This window comes from Ictalurus furcatus, chromosome 6 (genome assembly GCF_023375685.1).
Source record: "Ictalurus furcatus strain D&B chromosome 6, Billie_1.0, whole genome shotgun sequence".
Taxonomy (NCBI): Eukaryota; Metazoa; Chordata; class Actinopteri; order Siluriformes; family Ictaluridae; genus Ictalurus; species Ictalurus furcatus.
Window position 1 is genome coordinate 8727429 of NC_071260.1, and position 21014 is coordinate 8748442.

Below are 21014 nucleotides of genomic sequence, written 5' to 3' on the forward strand. Positions count from 1 at the left end.
ATGGCTCAGACAAGTAGCTATTGTAAGAACTGTAATGTACTATACGATCATACACATTATAGAAATAATTACATACTATTGTAAAGTATACATAATGGTTACATTACTATGAGATGTTTTTCTTGCCATGCCCCTAAACCTCACCCATTTCCATTTGTATTTGCATTTCTCAGTCACCACTATGGGAAGATGAAGCCAATTCTACAGTCAACTGCACATTGTGTAAAACTACACTGAGAAGTTTTTGTAATTTATTTGTATATGCTTTAATGGAACATTAGCACTTCACTTTGGATGGAAGTTTATGCTGTTTATGCAGGCATAATTCTATAATGGAAATCACTGCATGAGCTCAGAAGCACCTCCAGAACTCATTGTCTGTGAACACAGTTCACTGTGCCATCCACAAATGCTGGTTAAAGCTCTATCATGCAAAGAAGAAGCCATATGTGAACATGATCCAGAAATGCCACCGTCTTCTCTGGGCCAAAGCTCATTTAAAATGGAGTGAGGCAAAGTGGAAAACAGTTCTGTGGTCAGACAAATCGAAATATTAAATTCTTTTTGGAAACCATGAACTAAAGAGGACTAAAGAGGAGAGGGATCATCCGGTTTATTATCAGAGCTCAGTTCAAAAGCCTGCATCTCTGATGGTATGGGGTTGCATTAGTGACTATGGAATGGGCAACTTACATATCTGGAAAGGCACCATCAATGCTGAAAGGTATATACAGGTTTTAGAGCAACATATGTTTCCATCCAGATTCCATCGCTTGTTTACTTCTGAGAGAAGTAAACAAGCTTACCTCTCTAAGATATTCTTTTCTTCTCTACCTCTCTAAGATATTCTTATCTTACCTCTCTAAGATATTCTTTTTATACCCAATCATGTTACTGACCTGTTGCTAATTAACCTAATTAGTTGCAAAATGTTCCTCCAGCTGTTTCTTTTTAGGAACACTTACTTTTCCAGCCTTTTGTTGCCCCATCCCAACTTTGAGACGTGTTGCGGCCATGAAAGTCAAAATGACCTTTTTTTTCTTAAAATGGTACATTTACTCAGTTTAAACATTTGATATGTTTTCTATGCTCTGTTGTGAATAATATATAGGTTTATGAGATTTTCAAATCATAGCATTCTGTTTTTATTTCCATTTTACACAGTGTCCCAACTTTTTTGGAACAGAGGTTGTACAACAACTAGCACTAAGCAATAACATGATAACTATTTTTATTATTAATCCCTGCACATTTATACTTTACTATGTCCTCTAGTCTAAGGGTCATGTTTGTGTGCAGTAAATGTGTGCACATGGACACTGTCAATGTACCAAAAGAACAAGTGAAGAACAGCAGCTGGACTGTATTATTTCAATGAGTATTAATACTACTAAATCAGTCCAGAGCAAAGGAGATAATTCCAGTAAGATGAGAAGAGAAAAGGGGGTCGTTTTATATTTCAGTTGATTCCTGCTTGTCAGCAGTGGTCAGAGACTGGCAGGTAGTTAACCATTGATGGATGCCAAACTGACACTGACTATATAGTTTCATGTGATTTGATTCCTCATTGTGGTTTAACCTAGAATGATTCCAGTTAACATGGCCTGGCAAAAAAAAAAAAAAAAAAGTATTCCAGTCTCAAGATTCTCACTGTAAAACCAAGAGGAACTTGGATTGTTTTCTTCATTTCAAGCGACAATTTTCACCAGGCTTTATTTATCATATTTTGTAAATAACATTTGGTAAAAACTGAGGATTTGACAGGACTGTTTTTAGTGTTCAGTATTCTCAGATGTCTAAAATGGAGCACAACATAAAAATAATCACAGATGAGACCAAAAGGAATGAAAAATGAAGTGGAGCACGGTTGCTGTCGAAATCTTACGGCAAGGTTTCAGCAGCGTTAAGAATATACCTGCTTTTTTTTATCATAGCTCTACACATCTTGTCATATTTACATGTGAAACTGCAGATATACTCCTCTGTTCTTTGTGTTCCAAGTTAAAAAAAACATGAAGCGGAATCCTGTAGCATCAGTAGTGGATTCGATCTTCAGAAAACCAGCAGTGTACAACCATGGATATAAAAGCTTATGTCTGCAATAAAACCAAAGGCTTGTCAGTCAAAAACTTTGCTTGTGCAAGGTCAGCTGAAACTATGAGCATCTACTTTTTCTATTTCAACTCTACTTCAACTATTTTTTTCTAAAAGCAAAGTGAAGGAAAAGTTTTTCAACTTTATGACTTTGTTATGACACGTCACTAAAAATAGACATAACGTGGGGTGTCAGCATGAAAAATTAAGAGCTGTAAATGATATCAAAATTATCCTTATTGCTCATTATAGTATAATAGATAAACTGATGTTTTTTAATGATTTATATTAAATGCTTTCTGTGTTTATGCTTTATGTGTTTACCTTAATGCTTGGCATGTTTTGTTCAATATTTTACATGTTGTGTTTTAATGCTTTACATGTTTCATTCATAGCTTTTCTTTGTTTACTTTAATTCTTACATGTTTAATGATTTAGATACTTTAATGCTTTATATTTAAGGCTTTACATGTTAATCTTATTACACATATATTTAATACTTTATTTGTTCATTTTAATGATTTATGTTTGCTTTAATGCTTTACATCTTTAATGCTTTACATGTTTGCTTTAATATTTACACTACTATGCAAAAGTTTTAGGCACCATATTAACTTTGTTATAATATAAAAATATTTTTTATTTTATGACTTTTACATTATTAAGTTAGTAAAAAAAAAAAAAAAAAAAAAACAACGACAACAATTTACATTCCCAAACATTAGTTTTCTAGCACAAAATTAAATGTTACAGAAAAATGATTGTATGTCAGTAAAGAAAGCAGCATATTAAGTGGTAAAAGACACATTTCAGACAAAAAAAACCCCAATGAAGGCTGCTGGGTTTTGCTGTAAAAATAAGAAGCAAGTGCGACAGTCAAAGTTTCCAGGAGAACTGTGGCTGGTTCTGCAAGATGCTCAATAAAACTTACAGCTCATTTCCTTATAAAACTGTACAAATTGTACTGGCAGTTACTATTTTTATTGTTGTTCGTCACACCATATATTGACTTTTTTCATTTACTACTGTTTACTGCTCTTTACAGCATTTCTTTGCATGTGCCTAAAAATTTTACACAGTACTGTACATGTTTCCTTTAATGTTTACATGTTTAATGTTTACATGTTTGCTTTAATGTTTAGATCTTTAATGTGTACATGTTTGCTTTAATGCTTTACATGTTTACCTTAATGTTTACATGTTCACTTTAATGTTTGGAGTTGGAAGTTGGATCTTTTAAATGTAGTTAATAAACAATGTTAAAAATGTACAGAAAAAGAACTCGTTGAATTGGCAGCACAGATTTCATTTGAATTTAGATGTAGTTGGAAGGTCTGGTAATAAAAGCATGAATTCTGATTTTAGGGTAAATACAAATCTCTTAAAAGGATATTTAAGTAGCAAAACACAATTACTTGAATACTTTGCTTTTGTCTATTTGTCTTACAGATCTCATGCAACCGTGAAACCGAAGCCTCATGATTCATGTCATGGGAGTTTCCTCTCTTACCTTTTTATAACATTCTTTGCTTGCTTCACCTGTAAGTCACTTTAGATAAAAAAATATATATATCCTCCAAATGCTCTCATTTTGGCACCATGTACAAATGCACATACAATTAGAAGGAATGTGTCCGTCTTGTGGTGTAATTATGGATCTGTTGCGGATTACCATGCCACTGTCCCTGCTTTCTGATTCTTTGATTAGCCTAAAAACTCTCTACATGTGTATCCTGGCTGTTAAAACTTTCCCAAATCATCACATCACATTTACAAATCTAACATGTTAATGTGAGACTACACATTTTGTTTTATTCCAAAATATAGTAAGTAGCTGATCAGAGATGTTTCTGAACTTTAACTTGTGGCCTTTCTTTGTTGGAAACCTTCATGCATTTTGTTTATCTGATGAGAACATGAAATACTTAGTACAATAATTTTCCCTTAAAAAAATTGACAGAATGCACATGGCCTGACCTTGGCATATTCTCTGTTAAAGGGCTGTGTTTGTTCACACTCTCCTTCAGCAAGGCCAGTTAGTGGGGTCTTAACGTCTGTTGCACCTGACATAACAACAGCTGTGAGTGTCTCACACTCTTACTATGAGTGTGAATAACATCTTTCTTTATTTAAGGCTCCAGGGAATGAAGGCAAATGATTGTAAACAGATTTAGAATGAAAGTACCAGATAAAATGCTTGTGTTTAAGCTCTGTATTGTTGCACTTTTTTTTTTTAACCATGTATTTTATTTTATCATTGTGGTCTAAGAAATAAACATGACACTTAAATTCACTGTCTCAGGCGTGAGAAAACAATATCATGTGGCACATACACCGATCAGCAATAACATTAAAACCACCTGCCTAATATTGTGTAGATCTCCCTGGTGCCACCAAAACAGCTCTGATCCATCAAGGCATGGACTCCACAAGACCTTTGAAGGTGTGTTGTGGTATCTGGCGCTAAGACTTTAACAGCAGATTCTTTAAGTCCTGTAAGTTGAGGGGTGGGGCCTCCATGGATCGGATTTGTTTGTCCAGCACATCCCACAGATGCTTGGTCAGCTTGAGATCTGGGGAATTTGGAGGCCAAGTCAACAACTTGAACTCTTTGTCATGTTCCTCAAACCATTCCTGAACAATTTTTGCAGTGTGGCAGGGCACATTATCCTGCTGAAAGAGGCCATTGCCATTAGGGAATACAGCTGCCATAAAGGGGTGTACTTGGTCTGCAACAATGTTTAGGTAGGTGGTACGTGTCAAAGTAAGATCCACATGAATGCCAGGATCCAAGGTTTCCCAGCAGAACATTGCCCAGAGTATCACACTGCCTGTGCTGGTTCAGTGGTTGTCCTTCCTCTGAACACTTTTGATAGGTACTAACCACTGCATACCGGGAACACACTACAAGACCTGCTGTTTTAGAGATGTGCTGACCCAGTCGTCTAGCCATCACAATTTGGACCTTGTCAAAGTCCTTCACTTGCCCATTTTTCCTGCTTTCAACACATCAACTCCAAGAACTGACTGTTCACATGTGCCCTAATATATCCCACCTCTTGACAGGTGCCATTGTAACGAGATAATTGTTATTCATGTCACCTCCCAGTGGTTTTAATGTTATGGCTGTATGGTGTAACATGGTGTATTATATGGATACATTCTATATTTTATGTATATAAGGTCACCTTGATTTTTCACAAAGCTAGCTTTAGCCTTTTGGGTCTCTGAGCAAGATATGAATTGGGGTCCTCCTCACCAAAATGACTAATTTAGCCCCAGAACTATTTTGAGGTGGGGTTAAATTGGTGGTAGAATAAACAACTGTATTTAATGTCTGTTTTCATGTTCTTTTTAGAAACTTGGTTAGTAGAAAGTACTCCAACTTTCACATGCATGGAACATAAATCCATCCTGTACATCAAACGTGTACGTACACTTTCAATAAGTATTTTATTAATTACACATATTTGGATTTTTTGTCTTTTTGCTGGATTTTTATTCAAGTGTTTCTTGTTGATTATTTAAAATATAACATTAATATAATAATGAGTCTTTATTGGTGACATATACAGTGAAATTCTTTTCTTCACATACCCCAGCATGTCAGGAAACTGGGGTCAGCCATGATACAGCGCCCCTGAAGCAGAGAGGGTTAAGGGCCTTGCTCAAGGGGCCAACAGTGGCAGCTCGGCAGTGCTGGCGCTTGAACCCCTGACCTTCGGATCAGTAACCCAGAGCCTTAACCGCCGAGCCACCACTGCCCCCCACTGTAATATACAAAACTGTAAGCTTGCATACAGTACAGCCAAGTGCAAATGTTTGTATCCCCCATGAACTCTGGGCAACAAAAAGAAATATATTCAGGTATGTCTATTTTACAATTTATCTACAAAAAAAAAACATAAAGGTAAGAGAAATTATTAGTCAATTATGTCCTTTATGAACGGATTTGTGATCAAGAAAATATTACAAACAAAAATAATGTGGTTTATTCCACCAGTTTGAACATTTCTTTATAGTTCAGGCAAGAAATACTATCACTAGGTATATACGTATGGTTGTGTGTGAAAGTTTGCACCCCCTTGGTTTATCTACAAAACAGGATTTAATGTTGTTGGGTATAATTATCTAAAGGTGTCGAATCAACTGATTTTGATTTTTCATCCGCATCCTGGTTGACAAGCTTATTTAACATTTACATTTATTCATTTAGCAGACGCCTTTATCCAAAGCGACTTACAAATGAGGAAATACAAGCAGAGCGATATATCAAGCGAAGAACAATACAAGTAGTGCTACCATACAAGATTTTTAATTTAGTTCTAGAAAAGCAAAGTACACAGAGTAGATGTGTAAGAGCCAGAGTAAGGATTTTTTTTTAAAGCATAATGTGGGGTTGGTGTTTTTAGGAGTTAGTTACGTGTTCAGAGAAGAGGTGGGTTTTTAGCTGTTTTTTGAAGATAGTGACAGATTCTGTGGTCTGGATTGAAGTTGGAAGTTCATTCCATCACTGAGGGACAGATAGTATGAAGGTTCTGGAAAGGGACCTTGAGCCACACTGAGTAGGCACTACTAAGTGTCGTTCGCTAATCGATCGCAGATTGTGTGAGGGATATAAGCCTTCAGGAGAGTGTTGAGGTAGGGGGGGTGCTGATCCAAACAAGGTTTTGTATGTGAGCATCAAGGCCTTGAACTTGATACGGGCAGCTACAAGAAGCCAGTGGAGGGAGATGAGGAGGGGTAACATGGGTCCTTTTGGGCTGGTTGAAGATGAGGCATGCTGCTGCATTCTGAATCATCTGGAGAGGTTTGATGGAGATGGCTGGGAGGCCCAAGAGTAGTGCATTGCAGTAGTCCAGTTTTGATATGGCAAGAGCTTGGACTAATAGCTGTGTAGCCTGTTTGGTGAGATAGGGTCTGATTCTGTTGATGTTATTCAGAACCTACAGGACTGTGCAGTTGTTGAAATGTGGTGTGTAAAGGTCAAGCTGTCATCAAAAGTCACCCCAAGGTTCCTGGCTGTCCTGGTTGGCTTGAGTGTGGTTGATCCGAGTTGTACAGTGAGGTTGTGGTTGATTGAGGGGCAGGCTGGGATGCTCAGATTTTGCCAAGTTGAGCTTAAGGTGGTGTTCCCTCATCCTGTCCGAGATGTCAGACAGGCAAGCAGAGATTCGTGCTGAAACAGATGGATCATCAGGCTGGAAGGACAAATAGAGCTGGGTGTCATCAGCATAGCAATGATATGAGAAGCCTTGAGACTCAATCACCTGACCCAGAGATGTAGTATAAATAGAAAAGAACAGTGGACCTAGAACTGACCCCTGAGGAAACCCAGTTGTGAGTTGCTGGGTTTCAGAAAAAAGCTCCCCTCCACAATACCTTGAAGGATCTGTCTGAGAAATATGATTCCACCCAGCACAGAGCCGTTCCGGTGATGCCTAAGCTAGAGAGAGTTGACCGGAGGATCTGATGATTCACAGTGTCAAAAGCAGCAGAGAGGTTGAGTAAGATGAGGACAGATGATCTTGAGGTTGCTCTTGCTAGTCGAAAGGCTTCAGTGACAGAAAGCAGAGCAGTCTCCATGGAGTGACTGCTTTGAAGCCAGACTGCTTGGTGTCCAGGATGTTTTTCTGTGTGAGAAAAATGGAGAGTTGATTGAAAACAGCTCTTTCAAGGATTTTGGAAAGAAAAGGGAGGAGGGAAACAGGTCTGTAGTTGTCAACTGCAGCAGGGTTAAGTGATGTTTTTTTAAGCAGTGGGTTAACCCGGGCCTGCTTAAATGAGGTAGGGTATGTGCCAGTAGAGAGGGATGTATTAAAGATGTATGGGAGTGCAGGTAATAGTGTGGGAGAGATGGACTGAAGAAGGTGAGAAGGGATCGGGTCAAGAGGACAGGTTGAGGGATGGCTAGAGAGGAGGAGTTTTGAGACATCAGTCTCTGCGAGAGGATAGAAGGAGGACAGTTGAGAGTTACATGGAGGAGGAGCCGGTCTATATGTGTCTGTGGTTGAAAACTGGTTCCTGATTGATGTAACCTTGTTGGAAAAGAAAGTGGCAAAGTCGTCTGCAGTGAGAGAGGTAGGGGAAGGGGTAGGAGGGGGACAGAGAAGAGAGGAAAAGGTTTTGAAGAGAGTACAGCTGTTGGGAGAGCTGCCAATCTTCTCTTGGTAGTATATGGCTTTGATAGTGGAGATGCTATGGGAAAAAGAAGGACAGAAGTGTTTGTAATTGGTTAGGTCAGTCAGATCATTAGATTTACATCATTTCCTTTCAGCTGCTCTTAGTTTGACCTGGTTGTTGCGCAGAGCTTCTGAGAGCCAAGGGCTAGGGGGTGATGTGCGAGCTGGTCTGGTGGTTAGGGGGCAAATGTTGTCAAGAGAAGATGTTAGAGTGGAACATAGCATTTCAGTTGCTGTGTTTAAGTCCAATGAGGAGAGGTGGCTATCAGAGGGAAGTGAGGTTATGACCAAGGAAGAGAAGTGTGAGGGGAAAGGGAGTGAAGATTGCAACGAAAGGAGATAGAAGGTGGAGACAGTGAGGGGGGTGAGGGGAGAGAAAAAGAAAACTGGATAAAGAAATGGCCATAGGTGTGGAGAAGAGTAATAAGAAGATTTTGTGTGGTGCAGTTACGTGTGAGGTTGAGGTTGAGCTGTTTGCCGGCTTTGTGAGTTGCTGGGGTGGCGAGCTGCTTGAGGTCAAACGTGGGAAGGAGTTCAAGAAAATCAGCTGTATGCGGCTTTACTAGGTGAATGTTGAAGTCACCGAGGACCACAAGAGGAGTTCTCTCATCTGGGATGGTAGACAGTAGCATGTCAAATTCTTTGTTGAACTTCCCCAGTTAACCTGGCGGATGATGAACAACAAGAAAGTGCATTTTGGCAGTGTCAGAAACTGTAACTGCATGAAATTCAAAGGAAGTGAAGGATCAACGGGGAGAAAGACATGTAGATTTCCATGTTTTGCAGAGAAGCAAACCTGTACCACCCCCTCATCTGATATGGGAGAAGTTGAAGTTGGAGGCTAGGGCAGCGGGTATGGCAGTGTTCTCAGTATGGATCCAGGTCTCAGTCAGAGCCAGCACACTGAGGTTGGAGTGGGTTGCAAAGGCAGGAATAAAATCTGCCTTGGTGACAGCAGATTGGCAGTTTCAAAGTCCGACAGAGAATGAGAAGGAATCTGCAGAGGCCACATGTAGAGAACGTAGGTTGTTTAAATTGCATACTTTTCTGGTCTGTGCCTGTGTTGAATAACAGAGATAAACTGATGACACATGTTAGTGTGTTAACAGGTAAACAGTGAGGGGAAGAGAGGAGGAAATAGTGGAGAGAGGGAGAAAAGTATACTTAGCAGCAGGAGTGGTGTCTTGTCTATGTCCTTGCTTGGTGAACTCACGCTGGTAGACTCGCAGGTCTTTACACGACAAGGGCTGATGCTTCCGCGTCAGCGTTTCTTAGTTCTTAAGTGCTGTGGTGGGGTGCTTCACAGCTGAGCATGCCTCTTTAATTAGCAAGACAAAGTGTAATCACGTGAACGAGCGAGTCCCGACCAAAATTGAATATGAATATCGGAATTAGCTTTAATCTAGCAATGTGTAAACAACTCGTAGCAACAGGGAAGTGCAGTTACAGCTTCTAGCTGACAATCGATGCTAAAACTAGCTTCAAATAAAACTCAAGAAAGAAATAGTCCTTGTGCCTCTGGGGTTTCCTCCGGGGGACACTGGTATCCTCCCCCAGCCCAAAGTCCAAAGACATGCACTGTAGGTTGATTGGCATTTCCAAACTGTCCATAATGTGTGAATGGGTGTATGAGTGTGTGTGCAGTTGTGCCCTGCATTGGGTTGGTACCCTGTCCAAGGTGTCCCCCGCCTTGTGCCCTGGGTTCCCTGGGATCTGCTCCAGGCTCCCTGTCACCCTGTGTAGGATAAGTGGTATGGAAGATGGAAAGATGTTTAGTGACTCCATAACCAACTCTAAAATCCATCATTCATTCATGTATGAAAGAAACACAACCAGAAAGAAAAAAATCCAAATTTCAATCTACTTGAGAAAAATATATTATTATGATTGCTTCACTATTAGTAGCTTAACATACTGTATTCTAAACATTTTGTTAGATCATGATCCTTGATGGTTGGCTTCACCTTTTTTTTTAAAACATATGTTTAATAGTTTTATACATTTAACACAAATGTTAAACAGATGCAAACAGTACATGCAACTGGTCTTTCCCCCAAAACAAACATGTGGCAGTGTATGAAAATTATATATATATATATATATATATATATATATATATATATATATATATATATATATATATATATATATATGGCTATATTTAACTGGTCATACGAGCAATTGAACAGCTCGATATACTATACTGCTCAACGAAATTCCTAAATAAATACTACAGAACGAAAAGAAATCATAAATATAAATAAATGAATAAAAGCAGGTGACACGGTCACACACTTGTGCGCGCGAGCTGCGTCACTTTTTCCTTACGCATTCCGCGTGCCGCTCTCTCCCGGCTACGCGTTAACGCGTCAAACCGTGCGTAAAGGCGGTTGGTGAATGTCCTTCCTGCGCCCCTCACTGGCCTTTTTGTGCGTTTCCGGGTCTGCTGCGGCGTCTGCTGCTGTTTTTTTTAGTACCGAGCGGAGAGGAGATGCACACGGCACTTGAGTGAGGTAACTATATAAAAAAAACCGCGATTTTGTTTTCACACACTCCCACAACATGGATTCGAGTGGCGTATCGACGTGTAGTCAGTGGTCTTGTATTTTATTTGTTTTTTAAAAAACCGATAAAACTGGAGCTGAGATGTGGAAGATCCCGGGCTTCTCGTGCTCTCGCCTCGCTTAAGGCGCACATTGCGTTGACGTGTGCCTTTACGGAGCCTATAGCTTAGCTTAGCTTAGCTTAGCTTAGCTTAGCTTAGTTTAACATAGCATAGCATAGCATAGTTTATCGTTAGCTTCGGTCCTGCTGTATGTTTTGTTTACGATAGAGATTTACAGATTAAACGGGTGTAAAATGATTGACTGTTTAAGCGAACAAGGCAGAAATTGAATGAAAATTTTAAAGTTTGCTGTTAACACTACAAGTGTGTGTGTGTGTGTGGTTCACTCAGGTCTCGTGATGATTAGCAATAGTAATGGGGAGTTTGTTTTAGCGTGGTCAGAAAAATAAATAAATATACAAGCAAATAAATAAAAACAGTGTTGATGAATTTGGTGTGAAACTGTAGCCGGATGTTGTTATGGACTCTGTGCTGCTTGAGGTAACTAATTTAAATGGCTCATCTCTTAACCCTTTCAGTTCTCTCTAATGTATACACTTTAATTTAGACTTTTTGTCGTTGACTTTTTAAACGTGACTCGTAATCTTAAAATTTGTGTCATTTAGAAAATGTAAAATATTTTTTGTATAACCTCACTTTCTGTGAGGGAACTTCTTAACTTTCTGCCATGTGACTCGTGTTGCAGTGCTGTAAAAGTGCGTTTTTTTAATTATTATTATTACAACTATATTTTTCTTTATTATTTATTTGTTTATTTTAAACAACGAAATGACATTTATTACACATTCATTGTTTGTGTTTAAGTGTGATCCCCCCCCCCCCCAAACATGTAAAGTCCCGTATAGGGTTAAAGCACGCTGTAGCCTGAACCCGGGTTGTGTCTCAATCCGCGCACTACTTCGCGCGCTATTTAGTGGACTTGCTATAAGGAAGTACAAGTAGCGGAGTGGCACTATCTAGTACACTGACTCGCGGTTAGGAACTAGTCACGCGAATGTCAGTTATGTTGGTCACTATTTACAGCACAGGTTATTGGAATTATATACGATTATGTAATAAATGAGTTTATAAGTTATTTATTAAAATGATCATGCATTAGCCACACAAGTTTAAATTATTTGTTAAGTATTTTAAACTACCTATGTTTTAGTTCACTCTGTGCAGTGGGGAAGTTTAACAGCGTCACACTGGATGTGCACTGCATTACAAAACAATGTTGTGAAACGTCATTATGGTAACTCGTCTGACATAATACAGGATGTGATACGAAATGTCTAAATTTGGCGTTCCTTTACGATGTGTCACTGATGTATTTGGACTAGTGTACATGTATAGAAGCTTGTGTAACAGGTCCTAATACACTACCCACATATCTGCTGTAACAGTGTACAATAACAGCAAGGTTAGATTGTGTTTTGGCTTTAGCACATACTTCTGAAAACTAAGATGTGCTGGTAAATGCGTGTGATAACTTGAATTCAGGATACACTACAAGTCTGTGGTATGTTCCTGATGACATCCTATACCTACCTGTTCACCAGTAGTTTAATATTAATCTGACGAGTATTATTTTGATTGGATACGATTTCTGGAAATATTTAAGTAAAGAGGATGTTTTTAATAACTGTGAACGCTTCACCCAGGATAAGCGAGCTCTCTTATCCTGGATGGGAGTGTTGTCATGTCAAGGTACACGTGAATTACATTCACTTCATTGTCGGATTTGTGAGGCGATCATTTGTCGATCACATGGCAATAATGTGTAAGTAGGCGCTACTTGCGCTAAGAACAACAACTTTCCTAAAATGTGTCAGTGGTAGCTCAAACTGCCACTGCTGGGCCCTTGAGCAAGGCCCTTAACCCTCAACTGCTCAGTTGTATACATGAGATATATGTAAGTCGCTCTGGGTAAATCTGCCAAATGCCATAAATGCAATGTGAATGTAAAACCCCAGAGAGCGTTGCTTGTCTGACAAGTCCTCTTAAATGGCTGTTTATTGTTCTGCATTTTCTGTGCCTTCTTTCATTCTGCTGTCAGCAGGAGATGAAAGAAAGAAGTGCTTCCTGTAATTAATACTGAAGAAAAAGTGCAGAAATTCATTTTTCTACAGGATGTAATGGAGTCTTTTCCAGCATGTTCAGTCAGACAAGGTTACAGTGCTGTGAAAATATTACGGACTGATTTCTTCTGTTTTTGTGTATATTTCCTGCTAAATTGTTTAAATTAAAACAAAATCTAAGATAAAACAATGGTAACCTGAGTAAACACAAATACAGTTTTTAAATTACAATAAAGTGCTATTTATTGAAGCAAAAAAGTTATCCAATACCAACTGGGCCTGTGTGAAAATGTATTTGCCCCCATAGTTACTAATCCCCCAACATCTATAAAACTGCATTCATAATGGGGTTCAGCTGGACTAGGCACAACCAGGCCTGATTACTGCAAACCCTGTTCAATAAAATCAATACTTAAACATTTTAACCAGTAACACACTATGCCAAAATTTAAAGAAATTCCAGAAATGATGAGGAAGAAGGTGATTGAAAGGTGATAGTGTTAGAAAGCAATTTCAAAGGCTCTGGGACTCCAGAGGACCACAGTGAGAGCCATTATCTCCAAATGGAAAAACTCTGCACAGTAGTGAATCTTTCCAGAAGTGACTGACCTTCCAAAATTCCTCCAAGAGCACAGCAACTCCTCATCCGGGAAGTCACAAATGAGCCAAGGACAACATCAAAGGACCTACAGGCCTCTCTTGTATCAATAAAGTTCACTGCTCATGATTCCACTATCAGAAAGACACTGGGCAAAAATGACTTCCGTGGAAGAGTGGCGAGGTGAAAACCACTACTAACCCAGAAGAACATTAAGGCTCGTCTAAATTTTGCCAAACCTTGATGATCCTCAATCCTTTCGGGAGAATGTTCTGTGGATTGATGAGTCGAAAGTGGAACTGTTTGGAAGATTGGTTCTGTTGTATCAAGTGTAAATCAAACACCAAATTCCACAAAAGAGCATTGTACCTGCAGTCAAGCATGGTGGTGGAAATGTGATGATGTGGGGATGCATTGCTGCTTCAGGCCCTGGGCAACTTGTAATAATTGAGGAAAACATGAATTCTGCTCTCTACCAGAAGATCCTAAAGGAGAATGTCCAGTCTTCAGGCCGTAAATTGAAACTCAAGTGCAACTGGATTATGCAGCAAGACAATTAGTAAGTTTACATGGACATCAATAATCCAATATTAACCTGATTAAGACAATACCTAGATTAAGAAACTACCATGTAAACAAATTTTTGATTACCTTAATCCGACCAAAGTCATACTCGAAGTAAGTACAAATTGAATTAAGACATGTGGAGTATTCCTGTTTTAGTCGCATTATCGACGTCCATTACAGACATGTACACATCTTAACACTATTAACATCGTGTGGGAGTTTCCGCTGCATTTTGCGACAGGACACATACACACATGGCGGTGCTCAACCGTTTGACGGCAAACAAGAGCATGGCTGCGTCCGAAACCACGTACTTACCTACTATATAGTAGGTGAATTACATGTATCTCAGCTGCTACATAGGAGGTAAGTACACGGTTTGGGACGCAGCCCACAGTTTCAAGCAGTCGTCTATTTGCACGTATAGCATGACCAATAATTAACTGCACTTGAAGCTTTCTAAAAATTAAAAATAAAAAAAACCCAAAACTGTATACGGTACCATAACGAAGACAAACTGTATGTCGATACGTGAAATTCTGGAGGGAACATCAGAGGTCGTGGCGTGGGGACGTAATGACGTGTGCCGTTCATCAATCTGTGTTCTATAACGTGTAAAACAGGAACGTGAAAGGAATATTGTAAAAGTGACTTATGTAAACATCTTAATCACCATATTGTCTTATTCAGAATAAGGTCAATAATTAGATTATTGCTGTCCGTGTAAACGTAGTCAGTGATCCAATGCATAGGAGTAAGTCCACCTCTGAATAGCTCAGAAAAAGCTAAATTAAAGTTTTGGAGTGGCCTAGTCAAAGTCCTGACTTGAACCAATAGAGCTGCTGTGGCAGGACCTTAAACGGGCAGTTCATGCTCAAAAACCCTCTGATGTGGCTGAACTAAAGCAGTTGTGTAAAGAAGAGTGGGCCAGTTATCGGAAGTGTTTGGTTGCAGTTATTGCTGCTGAAGGTGGCACAACCAGAGTTAAAGTTTAAGGGAGCAAATAGTTTTTCACAGGACTGATGGGTGTTTGGTAACCTTATTTTGTGTTTACTCAAGTTGACTTTGTTTTATGTTGTATTTTGTTTGAAGCTCTAAACCTATTTACTATGAGAGTTACACCAAAACAGAAGAAATCAGCATTGGGGAAAATAATTTTCACAGCACTGTATATATCACCAGCGGTTATTTCTACATTGTATAGAAGATTAGGACAGGACTAAAATCCCAGACATATTCCGGTAATAATTGCATCACCCCATCTCCTTGTGTAAAACTAACCCAAATCGAATCAAGCTTAAGACTCTTGGTCAGACCAAAGCATCCCGATAAAACTGTGTTCCAGACTGATGTTGTCTAGGTTTGGCGATGTAAAACTCTGAGCGCTCCACTGACTCTCAGACTCCTTGTGACTTTTTGTCTCACCTCCTGTAATGATGTGTGGATAGAAAAACAAAACCTGGGTGAGAAACAAAAGATCCCACGATTTTCAGGGGAGTAAGAAACTCTAGTTAGGATCAAGAATTGACATGAAATCCCAGAAGTAAAGGCTCATCGCATTTTTTACTGTGCAAAAGATGTGAAAAGTTTGAAAAGCAGTATGCAGTTGTGTTTCCAATTGAACTCGAGTCAGACTGTGCTTCATTGTGGACTAGTTTTTCATACACATGATATAAAATTCATGGTTTGCTCCAGTCTCTTAGTAGTGCTTAGGGCTTTTTGTGTGAACATCAGTGTAACGACTATCCACTTTGAGAGTGGTTTAGCAATGAATTTTCTGTGCAGACTCTGAACATGATTGTATAGGAGTTCAATTGCATAATTAACTTGTGTATATAATAATTTCCAGTCACGTGCGCTAGTGCATGACTGTTCACAAACCACACAAGGGTCCTAATGAGTGTGCAAGGAAATAAGGCAAATCCCCTTTTCCTCAACCTACATAATTATTACGTCTATAAGGAAGTTGTGTAATTGGTGTTTTATTAATATGGTGTATTAATAATAATATTATTATTATTTATGCATAATACACATAGATCTATTAGTGTTTGTTAGGTACAGGCTTAAATAGGTTGCCTCACCGAAAGACTTATGCCAGTAAGCTCTGGATTTTTCATGTGTTCCCTCTTCCTCTTTCTCATGCTTTTTTTTTTTTTTTTTTTTTTTTTTTTTTTTTTAAATATATATACATTTTTTTAAACTAATTTTTTTTATACAGCTGATTTTCATGTGCTTTAGCATATTGGCACTTTTCCGAAATACTCCTGCTGTGCACATTACTGCTGCTGTTTAATGGAATGAAGAAACTCCACAAGCTACTCTTTACTCTCAATCAGAATGGTGAAAAGGACAAGAGGAGAAATAGTTTTTGTGCAAAACAATCATTTGGTTCAATGTTTCCTTTCTATGAGCCCATTGAATATATTAATCACTGGTTTAATTACAAAAAAACAAACAAAAAAACAACAATGGGCCTCATTTATCATATTTTGTTGTGTGTGTGAAAGGTTTACGTAAGCCAAATGGAAGTACACCTTTCCGCCAAGTTTACAAAGGTTTCAGAAAAGCTTTGTACTCAAGTGCGTATGTATATCAGTTATAAAGTGCAAAGCGTGTTCCTCAAGCAGCTCATTTGCATGTAGTGACGCCCACAAAACTCCATAAAAGGTCAAATGTACAGACAGCTGGGAGCACGAAATGAATGATCAGGGTAAAGGTGAAAGTTATTTTGACTCACTTTTATGGCAATAAAAAAACTTTAATAACAATAATCCCCATTTATACTGTGCCATTTTTTAAAGTAATAATTGAATGATTCACTTTATTTGTCTTAATTTATGGGTTTGCGTTAGCTCGCTTCTTTATTTTTTAATATTCTTTAATTAATTCCAGTAATGTAAAATGACTGGTACTAGCATGAGGATGTGTTTCTGATGGAGACTCCCAAGCACTTCTATAAGTTGCTCTGGATAAGGGCGTCTGCTAAATGCTGTAAATGTAATAAACGATAAGCAATTTAAACTCGACAGTATGTTCCAGATATAAAAGTGCAGTAATCCATGCACATTTTATAATTTGAAGTCGGTCACATTAGGTAGTCACCTTATATGTAAGTTTACACACAGGAGCCCAAGTAGGGTGTTTCAAATTTATGGGATTTTCCTGAATACCAACTTTTTGTGTAGACGCTTGTAAGGACGATTGAGGAATAAATCCGTTTGTATACAGCTTGATAAATGCAGCCCGGTATCCTCATCATAAAAAAAAAACAGCCTTGATCAGGGTTTCTCAAACTTCTTGCACAAAGGGACCCCTTTAACAGTAAAATAATTTCCATGCAGATTTACTTCATTATTTAAGTTTGTCAAGTATTATTTTAGAGATATGGTGCTTTCTATTGCTGAACATTCCAGTGATAAAACAGTTTATGTCTGACTTGCTTTGATCATGTGGGTTGTGATTTCCATCACTGTAACGAAGTTAAAAAAAAAATCATAAACCCTACTTTGAGCACCACTTGATCATTATCTCCAGTTTATGCTTGTTGAGAATTATATAAAAAAAAGAAACTTAATTTAAAAAAAAGAAATAATTAGTTGTTTAGGACTGACAAGGCTAGCCAAAGGGTTGTTGGCTAAACAGCTTGTTAGCAGTTTGTGTGATATTGAGTTTTCTCCCTGCTCGTGGTTTAGCGTTTAAAAGAAAAAAAAGAAAAAAAAATCAGTTTAATGTAATTTTGCAGTTGTCAACATCATCTTACACGGACTCATTTAATTCCGATTCCGAAGACGTGAATATCTAGTAATTACGGTAATTCTGACATGGAGTGACTCCATGGAGACACCTGTGAAAAAATATTCCCGACTCATATGCGGTTCATCTCCTGTTTCACCATAAAGAACCAGACTGCTCTTTGGCAGTATTTTTCAGGTATAACTTGTACTAACGTATTGCAGTGTTAAAATGTGGAGCTCCTGCTCAAAAGTGTGTAGAAGTTGGTGGGTCTGGTAATGTAATATAATATAATTGTAGTAAATGTGAATGGATATCATGGCAGTGTAATACAAATCGCTATATTACAGAAGCATAGTAGCTATGTAAATCAGCTAGGGTCTGAAGGATATTAGTTGGCAGATCAAATCTGACAAATCAAGCTGACAAAGCACCGATAAGGTCCGTGTAAGGAAGCCACTCTGATTTCGTGTGACAGCATTTTAAAAACACCCAAAAACAGTGTTAAAACATGGCTTTATATGTGACCTCTTTTATTTGTAGGAATGTAGAACGGCGGTGTGAAAATCGACTGTGGTGAGATAATTGCTCTTTGGTTAATGTTTTAGTAAAAACACACTACTTGTGTGGGTGGATCGATGGTTCTGCGTGGAGTTAGTAATCTATCAAACGCTAACAGTCTTCTCACACGTTTCAGTTCCTTCTCAAGTTCTTGATTGTGTTCCTTTTTACTCCGTTGTGACAATAACAGAGATTGGCGTTCATGACTTGTTTAGTCTGTGGGTTAAATAAAACAATGTAGGGAAGTAAGATCACACAGATGACCTTGTATGTGTGTTTTTTTTTTTCTCAGTAGTGTGTAAACTTTGAGGATGGACAGAACAGGCTGTTCTTATTAAGGGATTAATGCATCAACACGAACGTGTGTGTAAAGTAGATTTCACGAACGTTTTGTCAGCATTTTCAGGAGATTTTACTGCAGAGCAGCCAATTTTGAATCACCGCAGAATGATTTGCTGGTAAAAGTCTGATTAAGAAAGTGGGCTAAAGGTGTAATATTAACCTTTGTGTGTCTGTATAAGACACGGATTTAATATACGGGTTTGTCTGTGCACTCAGTGACCCATCTCTCCATCTTGTTTACAAAGCAGATAACATCGTGTGAGATGTCCTTCATGGCTCTTGTCAAGGACTTGAATGAAGTGCTGTATACTAGGATGACTTTTTACATGAACAAATGTCCTTCTGTCTGTTTTATTATTATTATAATTATAATTATTATTATTATTATTATTATTATTATTATTATTTTTGTCTTGTTTAAATTGTAGCTAGAGAGAAATCTATGTCTTCTGAGGTGAACAAATTAAACAAAATTAAGTTAGGTATTTTATGGCCCATCAACTACGAGACATCTGAGGTAACGTGCTCGTATTTTTAATTTTTTTTTGTTCTCATGTTGAATTACAGTCAAGCGTTTTATGGTTACCTCTCGTCAAATTAGTGCTTATCAAATAAGTCTCGGCACATTTCATTACCTCTGAATTAACTCCAGCTCAGCCGTGTTTATGAGCTTTATGAGCTTCACAGCAGCCGATGCAGTAGGACTGGGTGGTACAGCTAAAAAATGTATCACGATATAATGTTTCATATCATTTGGTATCGATAATAGTTGATCAGTTTAAATCTTTTTTTTAAACAAAGACAAGTAGGAAATAAAGGTTTGAATTTAACCACTGTATTTTAAATTTTCCACTTCATTAAGGCAAACAACAAATAATTTTTGTTTTAACAGTAAAATGCAAAATAGAATTTAAACAAATATCTTCTCTTATATCTTGTATGAAGATTAAATAAATAAGTGTTAAAGAAACTCTTGAACTTAATAAATAAAATATTACAAAATGTGTGCAATGTAAAAGCAAACTTTTAAAGGTGATTAACATCGCATTATAGCGCAGATTGGGACTCCTGGTGCTCTGGTTTGCGCTCAGCCTGTTAGCCTAGTCTCGTATAAAACTTCCACTTTAACACTTGCTTCCGGATAACACTGTGCAGAGGTCCGCGCCTGACGAGTCAAGCTCCTGCTCTGAGGACACTCACTGTCCTCCCCAGAGCTGACATTTTAACAGAAAACACAAATAGTGGTAAGAGGTCACATTTCTTCCTTGCCCATTGTTCAGAGTCACACACACCGTACATATGCAGAGCACTGCGCATACACACTACAAGTCTCTTGCAGCTTGTTTCTCCATACTTGGCCAGGACGGTTTTTTGCAAAGCTCACACACAACAGTGTTCTGATGTTGGTCAGATGAAAAGAAACCAAAAATTTCCTCGGCAGGCTCTGAACTCATTTTCACATGTGTTTGTGTTCTGATGTTACATGGCAACGGAGCAACCGAACCCCACAGATACGTAGCTTATTATTGGCTGTTTGCTTGTCATTCGTCGCAAACTCCTTTATCAAGACATATGTTAGGCTGTTTATGATCCAGGGACGGCGCACGCTTGAGGGTTGTTCATGCAACCAAACTTCATGTCTGTTTACTGTATTGCGCGTTATACCGAACATTTTTTCTATCGTTACCGATAAAGGTGTACTGTTGATGAATACCGATACCGTTTTATCGCCCAGCCCCACGATGCAGTATCAATACAACTCAGTATCTTGGTTTTCAGTTGATCCGAGCGGGAACACACTCCATCCACCATACACGTTCACACCATTCCAGATTTCCCCTTCATGGTGTTTATCATAATGCTGCTGTTTCACACACCTTTTGCTGCTATGACTATATAAAATCAACACAGCAAAGTACACCACACTGTGCTTTATTTACTGTGAGCATTCAGAAAAACTGGTTAAACTTTAAAAACGTTAAAATATTTGTAACATTTATGGAATGCGCAACATTCCATAACCAGCTCACGATGCTTTTCCTTTTACACCAGATGTGAATACAGATGTGTGTTCAGCATTCATTTGTGCCTTCTGGCTTAGTAAATATTATGTATAAATAATCTGTCAGACCATTACTAAAAAAGTCTTAACTGTATTTGATCAAAGTTTGTTTATCCAATGAAACTTTTTCCCCCGTACTTTTGCAGCTGGAACACGACTGTAATTTTAAGACACCAATGTGCACTGC

General features: G+C 38.4%; 1 protein-coding gene across 6 annotated transcripts in view; it reads left to right on the forward strand.

Annotated features, from left to right (window-relative positions):
* Positions 1–10551: 10551 nt before the first annotated feature.
* slc39a10 (solute carrier family 39 member 10) overlaps positions 10552–21014 on the forward strand; it is a 41294-nt gene continuing 30831 nt past the window's right edge. For 5 of the 6 annotated variants that reach the window (XM_053626431.1, XM_053626437.1, XM_053626433.1 and 2 more), the window contains exon 1: positions 10803–11382. Coding sequence is in view for 1 of the 6 variants with exons in the window: in XM_053626432.1 (XP_053482407.1) it covers positions 11362–11382 (21 nt within the window). In the remaining 5 variants the exon portion in view is untranslated. The other variant, XM_053626436.1, reaches the window with a different exon arrangement.